The sequence below is a fragment of the Tribolium madens genome, unplaced genomic scaffold (genome assembly GCF_015345945.1).
Source record: "Tribolium madens isolate multiple individuals breed KSU strain unplaced genomic scaffold, Tmad_KSU_1.1 Scaffold_3;HRSCAF=73;Tcas5.2_LG2, whole genome shotgun sequence".
In the NCBI taxonomy this organism is placed as follows: domain Eukaryota; kingdom Metazoa; phylum Arthropoda; class Insecta; order Coleoptera; family Tenebrionidae; genus Tribolium; species Tribolium madens.
Genome location: NW_025401006.1, coordinates 4,012,501 through 4,027,185, shown reverse-complemented (window position 1 = coordinate 4,027,185; position 14,685 = coordinate 4,012,501). Strand labels below are relative to the sequence as shown.

Below are 14,685 nucleotides of genomic sequence, written 5' to 3'. Positions count from 1 at the left end.
AATTAAAGTACTTTTTTTTCAAGATTTATTTATTCAATCCTAATTTAATCCGTTGTATCAACCTCACGAATCACACATGAATTTGCAATTCATGATTGATTATAATTTGCATAGAATGAGTAGGATTTTGTGATTGTATTTTGAGAACGAAATTTTATTTTGTGACAACTTATGTAAAAAAATTGGATAAAAATTAAATATAAAGTATTACAGATAGTTGTAGTCCTTAGATAATAAAAAATGGTTTTGTAGTGGGTTGCCATTTAAGAAAATAAAAAAAAAATGCAGAACTCAAAAACAAAACAAAAAATTTCAAAACAATTCATTTATTAATAAAACGTCACATTTTTATAGTACTTCATCATTCATCAATTAGTTTTTCCAAAAAATTAATAGTTTAAGCAAAAAATATTTGGTTCCATACTTTGTAGGGATTTTTTCAGCTTCTTTCAAAATTTTTTTGTTAGTTTAATTTTTAGTATATTTAAGAGATTTCCAACAAATATTGTTTTTTGTATACGCTCCTAAAAACAGTTTTAGGGACTCATTTGAGTTCCTAAAATGAGTCTTTTCCGTAAAGCCGTTATTTTAGGTACTTATTCCCCAAAAACAGTTTTTATAAATAATAAAATTGGTTACTATGGTAACGAATTTTTTTAATTAGTAAGAGGTGTGAATTCGTGTTTTGGGAGCTTTAACAAACAAATCTTCTATGCACCACGTACGCAACAGGTTTTAGGTGACTCCTCTCATTAAAGACTCGATTCGTCCCCTAAAACCCTATTTTGCGTAGTTGATACATAAATAGCTATTTTCCAAAACATTGCAAACATTTTATTTTTATAATAATAATAATGTATGTTGCTGTATCCGATTATCTCCCATGAAAATATAACAATTATACAACGAGGATTACTTTATCAAATCTACTACAATTTCCTTAATTACAAGCTAAATGAAGCAAAATATGTATAAACTAGTCTTGGATGGTGAATTTTTGTTTATTTCTATACTTCAAAATTTATTAAATAGTTTCTTTTTGCATCTACCACAAAAAAACCTAATCTTTAAAATTCAATATTGGCTTCTATTATTTTGATAACGATATCATGAAAGAGGTCCTTGTGTGTGAGTTTATACAAATGTAATCTCCTACTCATATAAGATGCGCCAGAACTTGCGTCCCAGAAAAAAATGTCATACGTACGATACCAGGAAAATGGAAAAAATGTTAAACAAATTCTATCTATAAAAATTTCGAAGTTATGAGAGTTTAAAATTTGATCATTGACTCTATTTATTGCTTTTGGAAAAATAATTTTCCAAGTTTTTTTGCTACAGGCTATTAAAAGAGGAAACAAGGAAGTAGGTATCATTAAATAGACATAAAAAAATGTCAAAAGTCAAATTTTTTTTACAGATAGAATTTTTATAGCTATTAATATAACCATAATAATTAAGCGATTTATAATAATCGAGGACGATGCTAGGTGACGAGGGTAGCCGATAGTTTAAACCGCTAATATTCGAGTTATATTTCAAACTTTATCGTATCATGAACTTTTCTTGTTAATGCCGTTGAAAACATTTTAGATTTGCAAGATAATTGGGTGTATAGGAGAAACAATGTGTCAAATTCAGTGTCAAAATTTGAAAGATCAATGGAATGTTTACCATGATTTTGTACCTAGTATAAATAGATAGGTATTTTGAGTTTGTATCTAACGTAAAATGTCTCGTATCGAACGTATTAAAGGATTTTAATAGATGATGATCCGATAAAACATTTTTTCCATGTTCCTGGTATCTTATCTTATTTGAAATTTTTCTCTGGGCGCGAGTTCTAACAAACCCTGTATATTACTAAAAGTGATAGATAAAAGTAAGTCTAAATAATACAGCAGTAATAAGCTAACCCCAATCTCACAGAACAATATAAACATCAAAAATTTTGTAATTTATACAGAGGTGAGTCCAATTTCCTGTAAGTAATAAAATGTTCTTAAGTACTTGTTATCGATTGTATATTTTTAGATTTTGTTTCATCATGCGGATATTATGGTTGGTTACAATTTGCACACTTCTGAGCTTTGCTTCTTGTAAAATTATTTGCAACAACTCCAAAGAAAGTAAATGTAAATGTTTTGGTCGTCGCATACAGTGTCGTACAAAAATTCAGGATGATATTATTATTGATGTTGACAACTTTGTTATTGACATTGAGTGTCCAACTGAATTAAAAAATTTCCACATTAACAAATTTCCAAACGTGACACTTGATAGGAACATTACAGTATTAAATATGCGATATTGTCCGCTACCGCTAAATGATTTCAAAGAAATTTTTGACTGGTTTTCGATACAAAATATGGATACATTTAGATTTTACCACTCAAATTTGAACGGCACGGTCTTAAGAAAAGAATATTTTCAGTCTTTCGACACTTTGAGACATTTAATCCTCACCTATAACGGAATTAAAAATTTAGACAAAAACTTTTTTGCAAATATGACACAACTAAGGCTTCTAGAGCTCCAGAATAATAACATCAACCTGACAAAAAACATATTCAAAAATTTGCAGTATTTAAAATACTTGGATTTGTCCTATAACAACTTACAATATGTACCTTATGGAGTATTTCAAGCTGTAAGAACGTTGACAAATTTGCATTTGAGGGGCAACCAGCTGACCAAAATCGACGATTTTATTTTCGCCGGACTTTTAAACTTACGATTGCTAGAACTAGGCTTTAACAAAATAGAAACGATAACCGAAAATGCATTTGCCACTCTTAAAGATTTGACACAAATTAATCTCTCATCCAATTCTCTTACAACACTACCTAGGAGACTGTTTCAAAGAAATAAAAATCTAACCAAAGTGTATTTGAAGAAGTGTAATTTAAGTGAGATCCCGGAAAATCTTTTCGAGAATACCACAACATTGCAAGATCTTATGTTGGGAAAAAATAATCTAGAACAAATATCAGAGACATTATTTAAAGGACTGGTGAGTCTGGAGACGATTTTTTTGTATGACAACAAAATAAAATCAATCTCACATTTGTTTAAAGGACTTGAACAAATTACATTGTTGTATCTACAAGATAATTTAATTGAGGAATTATCAAGTGAAACTTTTGCCGACTTGATCAATTTGAAAGAAATTAACTTAAAGGGAAATAGAATTAAACAAATTCACTCCCTTGTTTTTTCAAAGAATCACAAATTAAAAAGTGTTATTTTGTCCCATAATGAGATAGAAGATAATTTTGAAACCGTCATAACTTCAACACAAACAAACAGTTTGATTAACTGGAATTTGAATCACAACCGAATACAGCAAATAAAGGTAAATTTTTATTTGTGTTTACATAACTTCTACTTTTAAATTTCAGCTAGAAAACTTGCAAAACGTATCTATAAGACTCGATTACAACAATATCACAGTTGTTGACCTAAAAGACATAAAAGTAAATACTACCCTAAAAATATCTTTTAATGAGAATCCAATTATTTGTAATTGCCGTAATTACAATCTGCTAAATCATCTCAAAAATCAATCAAAAAGTAATTTGACAATAACTGCCAAAAATGTTACATGTTTTGGTTCTCAAGAAGTAAAAAAGACTTTTGAAAATCTTGAATTATCGAGTCTTGTCTGTTCTCTGGAAGAAATTTCAAAAAATTTTACCGAGTGTCCTAAAAATTGTTCATGCATTTGGAGACCTTTTGACAATTCTGTAGTGATTAACTGTTCAAATAAATCACTCGCGGAGTACCCACAAATTGACTTAACTCAGTTCAAGAATTTTAATTATAGCGAAATTGAACTACACCTTGAAAATAACGAATTGGAAACAGGCCCCATGAACCACTTTAGTTATGTCAATATCACAAAATTGTTTCTTTCAAACAATAAAATTAAGACAATTAATTGGGTACCACCAAGGCTCAAGGTAAAACATTTTTTTTTTCGATTAAAGTTTAATAATTTAACTTGAAGTCACTACATTTGGACCAAAACCACATCAGTAAAATTCCTCCTAAAGTCATTGAGATTTTAAACAGAACAGATTTAGTAAATTTAACCTTAAATAACAATCCTTGGTTGTGTGATTGTAATGCTGAAATTTTGGCCCAATTTTTGCGCACAGTTCCGGTAAGTTTTCGCTATTTCCAAGTTTTAATAATAAATATAACATTTCTAGGCGCTTTCTACTAACATTTATTGCGCTAACACAACCCTTCGCTTCATTGATATGAAAAGAGAAGATTTTTGCAAAAGCCAAACTTTCCTCTATTTGACAACAGTTATCATCTCACTCCTTCTCATTTCAGCCCTTTTCGCCATTTTCTACTACCGGTACAAACAAATGATCAAAATCTGGCTGTTGTCCCACAACTTATCTTGGCTCAGTGAGGAAAACCTTGACAAAGACAAAATCTACGACGTTTTTATCAGTTACTCACACAAAGACGAAGTTTTTGTTCGAGATCTCATATCATTCCTCGAAAACGATCCTGACTCTTTCAAAGTTTGTGTACAATATCGAGATTGGATTCTTGGAGAAGATATCACGACCCAAATCACCAATTCGGTATTAAAATCACGCAGAACTCTGATGGTACTTTCAAAGAATTTTCTGGAAAGTAAATGGGGTAAAATGGCGTTTAGGACTGCACATACGCAAGCTCTGAGTGACGGGATAAATCGAGTTGTGATACTTTGGTATGAAGATGTTGAAGTTGAGAAGTTAGATGATGAGGAATTGAAGGTGTATTTGAAGACTAGAACTTATGTTAAGTGGGAAGATAAGCACTCTAGGAAAAACTTGAGAAATGCGTTGCGACGGACTAGAAACTGGAGGCAAAAAACAGAAGTCCTAGAAGATGAAGATATGTTAATACAGCCCCTTTAAACATTTTTTCTTTTTTGTATTTATGCATCTAAGTATTATTTTTTTTTACTTTTGTAATAATTTGATTTGTCGAATACATTTTTGTACGATGTGAGCAAAGATCTAGAAAGTACTTTTCAGATGTAGTTGTCATTAAGACTAGTGGTAGTAGTAGTGTTTTTGCCACGTTTGGTGGCAAATTTAATTATAAGTAGTTTAATTTTTTGTGCCGTTGCAAAATTATGTAAAAATGGCGCACATGACTAAGAAAAGGCATGTACGACAACTAAAAATTAAAGGGAACAGTAAAACCAACACTAAAGAGACTAATAAGCCCGATAAATCATCAGCATGGCGTGTAATTGCTCCCTTTGTAACAGTACCAATAAAGAAAACTCACAAAGAAGTAGAAGATGAGCAGTTTAGTTTCTACTTGAAGAAAAAGCCGGCTGTTCTTCTTCAAGACTTGTCAACTTTTATGTCAGACAGTGTCGACTTGCCATCATTGTTCCACGAGACTGCTGATGTTTTACAAAAGGTTACTAAAGCTTCGTGGGTTACTCTATATCTGGTCGACAGGGCCACGAACGAAATCTATGTTAGTCACCCAAATATGGCCAGAGAAAGGCATAAAGTCAAATGGAAAATAGACGAACAAGTCACTGTTGCTACTTACGTGGCAAAGAAAATGGAGTATGTTGTTGTAGAGGATGTCCTTCTTGACATCCGATTTCCAGAAGGAATTGGTTATGACGGTAAAAATTTGCCCATTTTGTTACCAAATTATCAGTAAAATCCCACAGCAAGTACAATCCCGAAATCCGTGATGTGCATCCCGATTGTGACCCCCGACGGAGACTGTTTTGCCGTGATTGAATTTGTTAGAGAGTACCACATGAAGAGTTTCGTCGAAGACGACCTCAAAATCTGTGTTATGGTCACAGCGTGGATGGGTGTGGCCATCCATCAAAACCAAGAACGTCTAGCTTTGAAACGGCAACAAGAACTCAACGACTACCTCCTCGACCTTGTCAAGTGTTATTTTGAGGACCACGTCCTTATGGAGAAACTAATGAGCGAGGTTGTTAAATTCGCAAAAATCACTCTAGGTGCCGAAAGAGGATCTTTCTTCATCATTGATAAAGACAGTGACGAAATGATTGCCCATTTATTCGACGAAGGAGGACAAACTGAAGGTGCGGGACGAAAAGTCCGTTTTTCGAAAGAAAGAGGAATTGCCGGTTTAGTAGCTCGAACTGGACAAACGGTCAACATTAAAGACGCTTACAATGACAGTAGATTCAACAAAGAGATTGACCAAAAAACTGGTTTCATAACCAGATCAATACTTTGTATGCCGATTTTGGGAAAAAATGGAGTCTTGGGAGTTGTGCAAGTTGTTAATAAGAAACGCGGAGGTTGTTTTTCGAGCAACGATGAGAATCTTTTCAAGACGTTTTCTTTGTATTGTTCCATGGCGGTGCATTACACGAATATACATTCCGAAATCAAGAAACAAACATATTTAAACAAAATTAATTTGAAAGTTGTCAAGTTGCAACAAGTGCCGTGTATCCACGACATGACAAATTTCATCAATAGGTCCTACGTGAACATTCCGGTAGAATTCGATAACTTCCATTGGAGCATTAATAATTCGGATGAACTCATGTTTTTGCCCCAATATACGTTGTATATAATGACCCAATTGATCAGCATTTCTGAAATTAATCTTAACGTAATGAAAAAATTTATTTTGACAGTTCGCAAATTTTACAGAGACTTGCCTTACCACAACTTCGAACATGCCTTTAGTGTGTGCCATTGTATGTATCTTGTTTTAAAACGAAATTTAGAACAATTCAGTAAATTGGAAGTCAAAGCTTTACTCATTGCTTCTCTCTGTCACGACATAGACCATCCCGGTTTCACAAATAATTTTCTCCAAATCATCAAAGACGACATTACCATACTTTACGAAGCTCCAGCTTTGGAAAACCACCACTGGGAAGTAACAAAAATGGTCCTAAACGATCACGACATTTTCCCGAAGATGACTGGACAAGAGCGAGAGTTGTTTCATAGCGAAATCCAAAAGGCGATTCTCGCCACCGACCTGTCCACTTTTTTTCAAACAAGAGTTACTCTCGCAAAATTATACAACTCGAAAATGTTCAATCGGCACAATCCGATCCACAGGATGAACATGAAAGCGATAATAATGAATGCTTGCGATTTTTCGGGCATGGCGAAGCCGTTTTTGGCCGCGAAAAGAGTAGTTGATCAACTTTATCGTATGATAATAGCAAAGAATTGCATTTGGGTTAAACAAAATTTTCAGGCGAGTTCTACAAACAAGGAGATTTAGAAAAGGAGTTGGGCCAATGTCCATTGTCGGTGATGGATAGAGAGAAGGAAAATTGCATTCCAGAAGATCAGATACGATTTTTGAAGGTTGTAGTCATACCCTGCGTGGAAATTATTAGAGTGATTCTGCCAAATTGCCGGGAGCTTTACATTGGGGCTTTGTAAGTAAGTCCGATCGTAGAGTATTTTACCATTTTATTTTTTCAGGAGGTTACGCCAAACCTGGGAGGACATTGTGAAAAACACAGGACGCAAAATTTGGCGGCAAGACGATTCCATTGTTAATCCTACTTATGTTTATTAAATAATGAAAAATTATAGTTTCTTCTTTCACAAATCGCCATATCATCCTTCAATTATTTTTAAAATTATACATTGACGTTTGTCACGTATTTTTTTTTTTCTCCTCAAGTTTCCATAAAAATGCCCAAGCTTCAGACTAAAGTGGCAAAAAAAATAATCTCAGGCCATGTCACTGAGTATAGCAATAAGCCCCAGATCGTAGCCGCTAATTTACCAATTAGTGACAGAGCTACAAAGAGAGTCATTGCTCCATTTGTCCGAATTATCCGAAAGGGGCAAAAACCACACGAAGCTGAAGAAAGCAAGCATTTTAGTTTTTTCCTTCAGAGGAAGCCGAGTGTCTTAATCCGCGACTTATCTTCCTTTTTATCCGATAGTGTCGATTTGCCATCTTTACTTCACGAAACTGCAGACGTCTTGAAAAGTATAACGAAAGCAGCAGGAGTTACTTTATACATGATGGATCCTGCAACTAATGAAATTTACCAAAGTAAGAAAACCTCGCAGCGAGACCGCTATAAAATTAGGTGGAAAATCCAAGAAGGAACAACCACGGCCGCTTATGTCGCTTACAAAAAGAATTACGTTTTGATTGATGACATTATTGAAGATGACCGGTTTCCTGAAGGAATAGGATACGAAAGTACCACGTTCCCAATTAATTTAACAAAATAAACATATTTTTTTTTTAGCTGAGACTATCAAATCGGTTCTTTGTGTTCCTGTTGTCACCCCTGACGGAGAATGTTTCGCCGTTATTGAACTCTATCGCCAATTATTTGACGAGCCATTTTCAAAAGACGATCTCAAACTCACTCTCATTGTCACAGGGTGGATGGGGGCTGCCATCCACCAAAACTCACGGCGACTTGCTCTCCAACGCCAACAGGAACTTAACGACTACCTCCTCGACTTGACTAAATGCTTTTTCGGCGAGTCGGTCGTTATGGAAAAAATGCTATCAGAAACAGTCGTAAGTATCACAGTGGTCGTACTCACAAATACTTGACGACAATTTGTAGAATTTTGCAAAAGTGACTCTAAACGCGGAAAAAGGCACAATTTTTATAATCGATCGGGAAAGTGGAGATGACCTCGTCGCCGATATGTACGATGATAGTGGAGACGGAAAAGAATTTAAAAAATCGCAAAAAGTGCGTTTTTCGAAAGAACGCGGAATTGCAAGTCTTGTTGCTCGATCAGGGATAACAGTTAACGTCAAGGATGCGTATAAAGACGTACGTTTCAATAAAGAAATCGACCAGAAAACTGGGTTCATTACAAGATCGATCCTGTGTATGCCTATAGTAGGAGTAGAAGGGATTCTAGGTGTCGTACAAGTCGTCAATAAGAGAAGTGGTGGCCATTTCACCAGTACTGATGAATCGCTATTTCGAACATTCTGTGTGTATTGTGCTCTAGCACTGCGTTTCACAAAAGTGCAAAATCAAATGCAGTCGACAGTACTGAATATCACACAGTTATTGCTCTTCTTACCTTTCTGCCATTACAGAGACTGTTGAATAATTGTTTCTTGAAGATGATCCATCTACAAATGAAACCTTGCATCCATGATATCATGACATACAACGTGGCAAACTCTCAGGTGGTAATTCCCGTTGGTTTTGACCATTTCAGTTGGCACATTAGTACAGAGGACCACCCAAAAATGCCTCAGTTTATACTTTACATGTTCCTCCAGTTGATTAAAAATACACTAAATCCAGAACATTGCATCCACTATATCCTTTCAGTGAAAAAATTCTATAGACGAAATCCCTACCACAATTTCGAGCATGCACTTAATGTTGTTCATTGCATGTATCTTATGTTGAAACGAAACATCAAACAGTTTAATCATACCGAAGTACCAAAAGTACAATATCAGGACTAAGAATACAATATTTTTTGTAGATTAAAGCCTTGATGATTGCTGCTCTTTGTCACGATGTGGACCATCCTGGATTCACAAATAATTTCCTCGAGTCGAGTAATAATGATTTAGCAAATTTGTACGAGAATTCGTGTTTAGAAAACCACCAGTATTACGTGTCTATGCTTTTACTAGACTATAGTAAAATTCTTACACATCTCTCAAAAGATGATTACAGTGTTTTGAAGTATGAAATCAAAGAAGCAATCATTGCAACTGATCCTATGGTTTACTTTTCAAACAAAATAAATTTGGAAAAGACTTGCAATACGAAATCGTTTAATTGGACAAATGAGACACACCGGAGTTATTTAAAAGGGATTATGATGATGGTTGCTGATCTTTCAGGGATGTGTAAACCATTTTTGGTATCGAAAAGAATTACCGACAGCTTGTATGGTAAATAACAAATTTGGGAGATAAATCAAGGTATAAGTAACGTTTTCTAGCTGAGTGTTACTTGCAAGGGGATTTGGAGAAGGAAATGGGGCTTTGTCCTTTGTCCATGATGGATAGAGACAAAAGTAATTTTATTCCAGAAGATCAAGTTACTTTTCTATCCACTGTAGTACTTCCGTGTTTGGATATATTGAGGCAACTTTTGCCAAACACTGACGTTTTATATAACGACGCCAAGTTAGTTTTTGGAATTTAAGTCAAACCTTTTAATATTTTTTTTGTAGATTATTGGTCCAAAACTGGCAAGATATTATCGATGTCAGAGGAAAGAAATGTTGGCGTCAAGATGACTCTATTGTAGAAAAAAGATATAATTATTAATCTAACAGAAATAAAAAAAATTAAACCCAATCAATCCAGTTGTCTTATTAGTTAGTCAAACGTCATTTCTGATTTGTTTTTATATCTTTTCTGATTTTAACCATGATGGCAGCGCCTGTGAAGGACCTCCCTAAGTCTCCCCGACCCCACTTTTACCGCCAAACTTTTCAAGCAAAAGACGACAAACTTTTGAGTTTCTTCCTCCAGAAAACCCCAAGTGTACTTTTACGTGAACTGTCGTCCTTTTTGACTGATAGTGTTGACCTTCCCTCTCTTCTTCACGAAACATGTGATGTTCTCAAGAACGTCACCAAGGCGTTTGGGGTCACTTTGTATATGGTTGACTCCAACAATAATGAAATTTATTTGACAAAGAAAAAAGTGAGCGAATGGCCAAAATACCGGTGGAAAATCGAACAAGGGACAATTGTGGCGGCTTTTGTTGCTTATAAAAAAGAATACGTAATGTTGGATGATGTAACTCGAGATGAACGATTCCCTGAAGGGATCGCACGAAAGGGTGAAGCAGTCAAATCAGTACTATGTGTCCCTGTTGTGACCCCTGATGGGGATTGCTTGGCAGTTATCGAATTGTATCGACAATCAGACCAAGGGTCATTCTCCAAAGATGACCTCAAAATCACCATCGTGGTCACGGGATGGATGGGAGCTGCCATTCACCAGAACCAGCAAAGAGTCGCTTTGAAAAAACAGCAAGAACTCAACGAATATCTCCTTGACTTGACCAAAAACTACTTTTCCGATACTGTCATGATGGAAAAAATGATTTCAGATGTTGTGGTACGTTGGAAAATTTCAATGTTCAAATTCTAATGATTTTTCAGAAATTCGCGAAAAAAACATTAGGAGCCGAAAGAGGCTCGTTTTTTATTATTGATAAAGAAAACGAGGAACTTGTTGCTGATTTATTCGATGAAGGAATAGACGAACAAGACACAGGTCTGTATAAGAAAAATACAAAAATCAGATTTGGGAAAGAGAGAGGGATTGCGGGATTGGTGGCAAGAACCGGAGTTGCTTGTAACATTAAAGATGCTTACAACGATCCCAGATTTAACAAGGAGATCGACCAAAAAACCGGATTTACTACTAAATCCATACTTTGCATGCCGATAATGGGAGTTGAAGGGATTTTGGGAGTTGTACAAGTTGTTAATAAAATAAATGGCGGGTTTTTCACAAGCACTGATGAGAATCTTTTCAAAACTTTTTCTGTGTATTGCGCATTAGCTTTACACTACACCAAAGTCAACCAAGAAATGAACAAAATGGTAGCTTCTTGTTAATTATAATCACCATGAAACAATAAAATTTCAGATGCACGTTAGCAATATTTCGTTGAAATTATTACGACTTCAGATTAAACCTTGCAGTCATGATATCGAAGAGTTTATTCAGCACCCGGATCCCAAAGTAACTCCAGATTTTTATCAGTAAAATGCCCAAAAAGTAAAACAATCATCTACGTGAATGTGATTTTTTCAGGTTCAGTTGGTATATTAATCTTAATAGTTTCGACCAAATGCCCCAATATTGTCTTTATATGATACTCCAAGTGGTGCACGTGTCGGAAATCAATATCAAAAATATGATGCAGTTTATTTTATCGGCGAGAAAATTGTACCGGAATAACCCTTATCACAATTTTGAGCACGCTTTCAATGTGTGCCATTGCATGCATGCGATTTTGAGGCGCAATTTGAAAAAATTTTCGGTCGTTGAGGTAAAAAAAACTAGATAAGGATAAGACAAAATCAAGATTTTTTTAGTTGAAAGCGTTGATAATAGCGGCATTATGTCACGATTTAGACCACGGAGGTTTCACTAATAATTTTCTGCAATTAATCAACGACGACTTGTCGCAACTTTACGACGAATCTTTTTTGGAAAATCACCACTTTCGTGTGACTATGACAATTCTGAATGATTGCGAAATTTATAGTAATTTGTCGGAAACCACGTACAAAATAATTTCAAAGGAGATAAAAGAAGCCATTTTGGCAACTGATTTGGCGTTGTATTTTAAATTTAGAGCAAAACTGGCGCAAATTTGCAACGACAGTCTTTTTGATTGGGGTAATCCAGTCCACCGAAATTTCGTTAAAGCTATAATGATGACAAGTTGTGATTTGTCGGGGCAATGTAAGCCGTTTTACGTCGCAAAGAGAATCACAGATAACTTGTATCGTGAGTAATAATAATTTCTAAGTTCATGAATAATTTTTTTTTCTAGGTGAATTTTATCATCAAGGAGACATGGAAAAAAAGATGGGTTTGCATCCTTTATCCATAATGGACAGGGAAAAAACGCATACCATTCCCGAGGATCAGGTCCAGTTTTTAAGCATTGTTGTTATTCCTTGCGTGGATTTGTTAAGGGTTGTTTTGCCCAATACCGAGGATTTGTACAATGAAGCCTGGTAAGTGGTAGGATACTTTAATTAGGTGTTTTCATTGATTTTTCAGTGCGTTACGTGACACTTGGCAGGAAATGATTCATAAGAGAGGGACAACACCATCGAAATAAATGCACAGTTCTACAAAAAATCTTGATATAAATAAATTTATTTGAGTAAATATTACATAACTGACATAATCTATACATAAAGCCTAATTTTCACAAGATATAGTATGGAAACACTTCCATCAATTAACTTATTTTTTCATAATTTTATTAGTATTTTTATCAAAGTATCGTAGGCTTCATTTCTTCTTAAAAAACTACCAATCATAACATATACAATCATACATACATACATGATTTTTTAAAAAGATATCAGAAGAGAAAAATATATAATAATAAAGGTCTTAATTTCAAATTTGCAGCAGTACGTAAAAAACTCAGAAAAAGATGGAATTTAAATATAAACTACTTTTGCATCTGTGCTGGCTTACGTATTGCGAATTTTCCCGGGAACGTAATTTTTGTCAATGTGAGGCTCTTGCAAAAACATGTGTAAACAACGCTCGTTTTGGGCTAAGGGATGACCCGCAATCCTGAAATAATGATATTCAATTATAACTTTGAACTTTTCTTAACTAATTCACAAGTCATTTCAGGGTTTTGTTGATTGCATAACGTCAAAAATAGTATTATTCAAATGGTTGACCTAATTACAGTTCCTAAACGATCATATTTCACACATTAAAACATTTGATAAAAGATAAAAACACATTTTTTAATATAGTTTGGTGTGGTTTCCCATTGTAAAGAGTAACAAACAAACAGATAGAAATAATTGTATTTGATTGTGCTGAATATCCGCTGGCGTTTTTGTTACGTGTGCCAGCACGAGGTTTTCAAGCAAACGATTATCAAATCAAAAATAATATCTCATTATTTTTAATTATTCAATTTGTTCTAGTAGGCAAAATAAGAAAAAAACTCACTAATATGATCAAATGATTTTGCAAATGGAAAATACAACTTTTACTGGAAACTTACTTGTTAATAAAGACTTCCAGACCTTTTCTCCTCTCTTCAATGAAGTCTTCCTCAAATATACCATCATCACCTCTAAAAGGCAACTGCCTCTTCCAAGCCTTCCCCGGCAAGGGAGGTACTACAATTTTACTGTCCCTTTCCAATTCATTCCTTAACCATTCAAAATCGCTGTACCTCCGTCTAACGCTGGATTCTTTGACTTTAAAAACTGGCAAGTTAGTCTGAAAAAAAAACACAAAAAACTCGTTAATATTTTAAGTAAAAAATAGCACTTAAACAAACACTGACCCTCATTTTCACTTCATAATCCGTATAACGTTTTTTGCCAACGCCGATCGTTGTTACTGGATTTACAACGTCGATTTCAAGGAAATTAGCCGGGGCGGCATAAGCGTCATCTAAAGTCTGCTTTTTTACATTTAGACGTCTTGTGGCTTCTACCGTTGCATCCGATTCGGCCATCATTCTATCTGGTTGTAATACAGCTTGATCAAGAATTTGACAGTCTTTTAAGGGGGCACCAACAGGCGATTTTATTAAACTTTGGAAAGATTTTACTAGAACTTTAGAGCACCTTCGTTCACAACAAATCGCAGACAAATGTCAAATTCTGAATCTGTCAAAAAAGGAGATGCTTCGGTCGGGATAGCAGAGCGCATATTTTGCAAAGGGTTCGAATCTTGGCTTACATTGTGTGGAAAAATATGAATTGTTAAATGCCATATTTAATTAAATTATTTTTTAAATAAACTTTTAAATTTAACAAAAAATTAAATATTTGTTAAAATAATTGTAAAAAAAGTTTGTATTTTATGCGACTTAGCTAATTTAAAATGATGCCAATTCTTTTACGAGCTACTTGTTTTGAATTTAAATTTGTAGACTTATTTTGATTACATTGCATTAGTTTAAATAAATTGTATTAATGTATT

The 14,685-nt window shown here is 34.4% G+C and overlaps 5 protein-coding genes across 7 annotated transcripts; 4 read left to right on the top strand and 1 right to left on the bottom strand.

Moving 5' to 3' along the window:
• Positions 1-1,847: 1,847 nt before the first annotated feature.
• LOC123007617 (protein toll-like) lies at positions 1,848-5,024 on the top strand. Of its 3 annotated transcripts, none has more exons than XM_044403003.1 (5): positions 1,848-1,984; positions 2,035-3,355; positions 3,402-3,962; positions 4,010-4,165; positions 4,215-5,024. In XM_044403003.1, exons 2-5 carry the CDS (start codon positions 2,048-2,050, stop codon positions 4,923-4,925), a joined length of 2,736 nt encoding a protein of 911 aa, XP_044258938.1. In that variant the 5' UTR covers positions 1,848-1,984; positions 2,035-2,047; the 3' UTR covers positions 4,926-5,024. The 3 variants fall into 3 exon arrangements, with proteins under 3 accessions (XP_044258938.1, XP_044258940.1, XP_044258939.1); XM_044403004.1 differs by having other exon boundaries at positions 1,869-1,968; XM_044403005.1 differs by lacking the exons at positions 3,402-3,962; positions 4,010-4,165; positions 4,215-5,024 and having other exon boundaries at positions 2,035-3,013; positions 3,078-3,247.
• Positions 5,016-7,591, top strand: LOC123007619 (cAMP and cAMP-inhibited cGMP 3',5'-cyclic phosphodiesterase 10A-like). The gene is made up of 4 exons (XM_044403008.1): positions 5,016-5,659; positions 5,708-7,198; positions 7,246-7,432; positions 7,479-7,591. Exons 1-4 carry the CDS (start codon positions 5,155-5,157, stop codon positions 7,573-7,575), a joined length of 2,280 nt encoding a protein of 759 aa, XP_044258943.1. The 5' UTR covers positions 5,016-5,154; the 3' UTR covers positions 7,576-7,591.
• Positions 7,592-7,646: 55 nt separating this feature from the next.
• LOC123007618 (cAMP and cAMP-inhibited cGMP 3',5'-cyclic phosphodiesterase 10A-like) lies at positions 7,647-10,318 on the top strand. The gene is made up of 7 exons (XM_044403006.1): positions 7,647-8,217; positions 8,267-8,547; positions 8,597-9,037; positions 9,088-9,441; positions 9,489-9,906; positions 9,957-10,143; positions 10,191-10,318. The coding sequence occupies exons 1-7, from the start codon at positions 7,695-7,697 to the stop codon at positions 10,285-10,287; spliced, it is 2,301 nt and encodes a 766-aa protein (XP_044258941.1). The 5' UTR covers positions 7,647-7,694; the 3' UTR covers positions 10,288-10,318.
• A 29-nt stretch (positions 10,319-10,347) lies between these two features.
• Positions 10,348-13,161, top strand: LOC123007210 (cAMP and cAMP-inhibited cGMP 3',5'-cyclic phosphodiesterase 10A-like). The gene is made up of 7 exons (XM_044402365.1): positions 10,348-11,088; positions 11,133-11,579; positions 11,626-11,741; positions 11,794-12,031; positions 12,078-12,495; positions 12,542-12,728; positions 12,775-13,161. The coding sequence occupies exons 1-7, from the start codon at positions 10,390-10,392 to the stop codon at positions 12,833-12,835; spliced, it is 2,166 nt and encodes a 721-aa protein (XP_044258300.1). The 5' UTR covers positions 10,348-10,389; the 3' UTR covers positions 12,836-13,161.
• LOC123007212 (sorting nexin-12) lies at positions 12,856-14,374 on the bottom strand. Its single transcript, XM_044402366.1, has 3 exons — positions 14,042-14,374; positions 13,754-13,974; positions 12,856-13,305 (listed from the first exon to the last, which is right to left on the bottom strand). Exons 1-3 carry the CDS (start codon positions 14,216-14,218, stop codon positions 13,200-13,202), a joined length of 504 nt encoding a protein of 167 aa, XP_044258301.1. The 5' UTR covers positions 14,219-14,374; the 3' UTR covers positions 12,856-13,199.
• Between the last annotated feature and the right edge of the window lie 311 nt (positions 14,375-14,685).

Bases quoted from the DNA above. Each gene is read 5' to 3' on its own strand.
- LOC123007210 (XM_044402365.1), top strand. From the start codon at position 10,390: ATGATGGCAGCGCCTGTGAAGGACCTCCCTAAGTCTCCCCGACCCCAC. The intron at 11,089-11,132 runs GTACGTTGGAAA...ATGATTTTTCAG, and splicing joins AAATGATTTCAGATGTTGTG to AAATTCGCGAAAAAAACATT. The intron at 11,580-11,625 runs GTAGCTTCTTGT...ATAAAATTTCAG, and splicing joins ACCAAGAAATGAACAAAATG to ATGCACGTTAGCAATATTTC.
- LOC123007619 (XM_044403008.1), top strand. From the start codon at position 5,155: ATGGCGCACATGACTAAGAAAAGGCATGTACGACAACTAAAAATTAAA. The intron at 5,660-5,707 runs GTAAAAATTTGC...AAAATCCCACAG, and splicing joins AGAAGGAATTGGTTATGACG to CAAGTACAATCCCGAAATCC. The intron at 7,199-7,245 runs GTATGATAATAG...CAAAATTTTCAG, and splicing joins AGTAGTTGATCAACTTTATC to GCGAGTTCTACAAACAAGGA.
- LOC123007212 (XM_044402366.1), bottom strand. From the start codon at position 14,218: ATGATGGCCGAATCGGATGCAACGGTAGAAGCCACAAGACGTCTAAAT. The intron at 13,975-14,041 runs GTCAGTGTTTGT...TTTTTTTTTCAG, and splicing joins ATTATGAAGTGAAAATGAGG to ACTAACTTGCCAGTTTTTAA. The intron at 13,306-13,753 runs GTAAGTTTCCAG...TCATTATTTCAG, and splicing joins CTGGAAGTCTTTATTAACAA to GATTGCGGGTCATCCCTTAG.
- LOC123007618 (XM_044403006.1), top strand. From the start codon at position 7,695: ATGCCCAAGCTTCAGACTAAAGTGGCAAAAAAAATAATCTCAGGCCAT. The intron at 8,218-8,266 runs GTACCACGTTCC...TTTTTTTTTTAG, and splicing joins TGAAGGAATAGGATACGAAA to CTGAGACTATCAAATCGGTT. The intron at 9,038-9,087 runs GTACTGAATATC...CTGCCATTACAG, and splicing joins AAAATCAAATGCAGTCGACA to AGACTGTTGAATAATTGTTT.
- LOC123007617 (XM_044403003.1), top strand. From the start codon at position 2,048: ATGCGGATATTATGGTTGGTTACAATTTGCACACTTCTGAGCTTTGCT. The intron at 3,356-3,401 runs GTAAATTTTTAT...TTTAAATTTCAG, and splicing joins ACCGAATACAGCAAATAAAG to CTAGAAAACTTGCAAAACGT. The intron at 4,166-4,214 runs GTAAGTTTTCGC...TAACATTTCTAG, and splicing joins AATTTTTGCGCACAGTTCCG to GCGCTTTCTACTAACATTTA.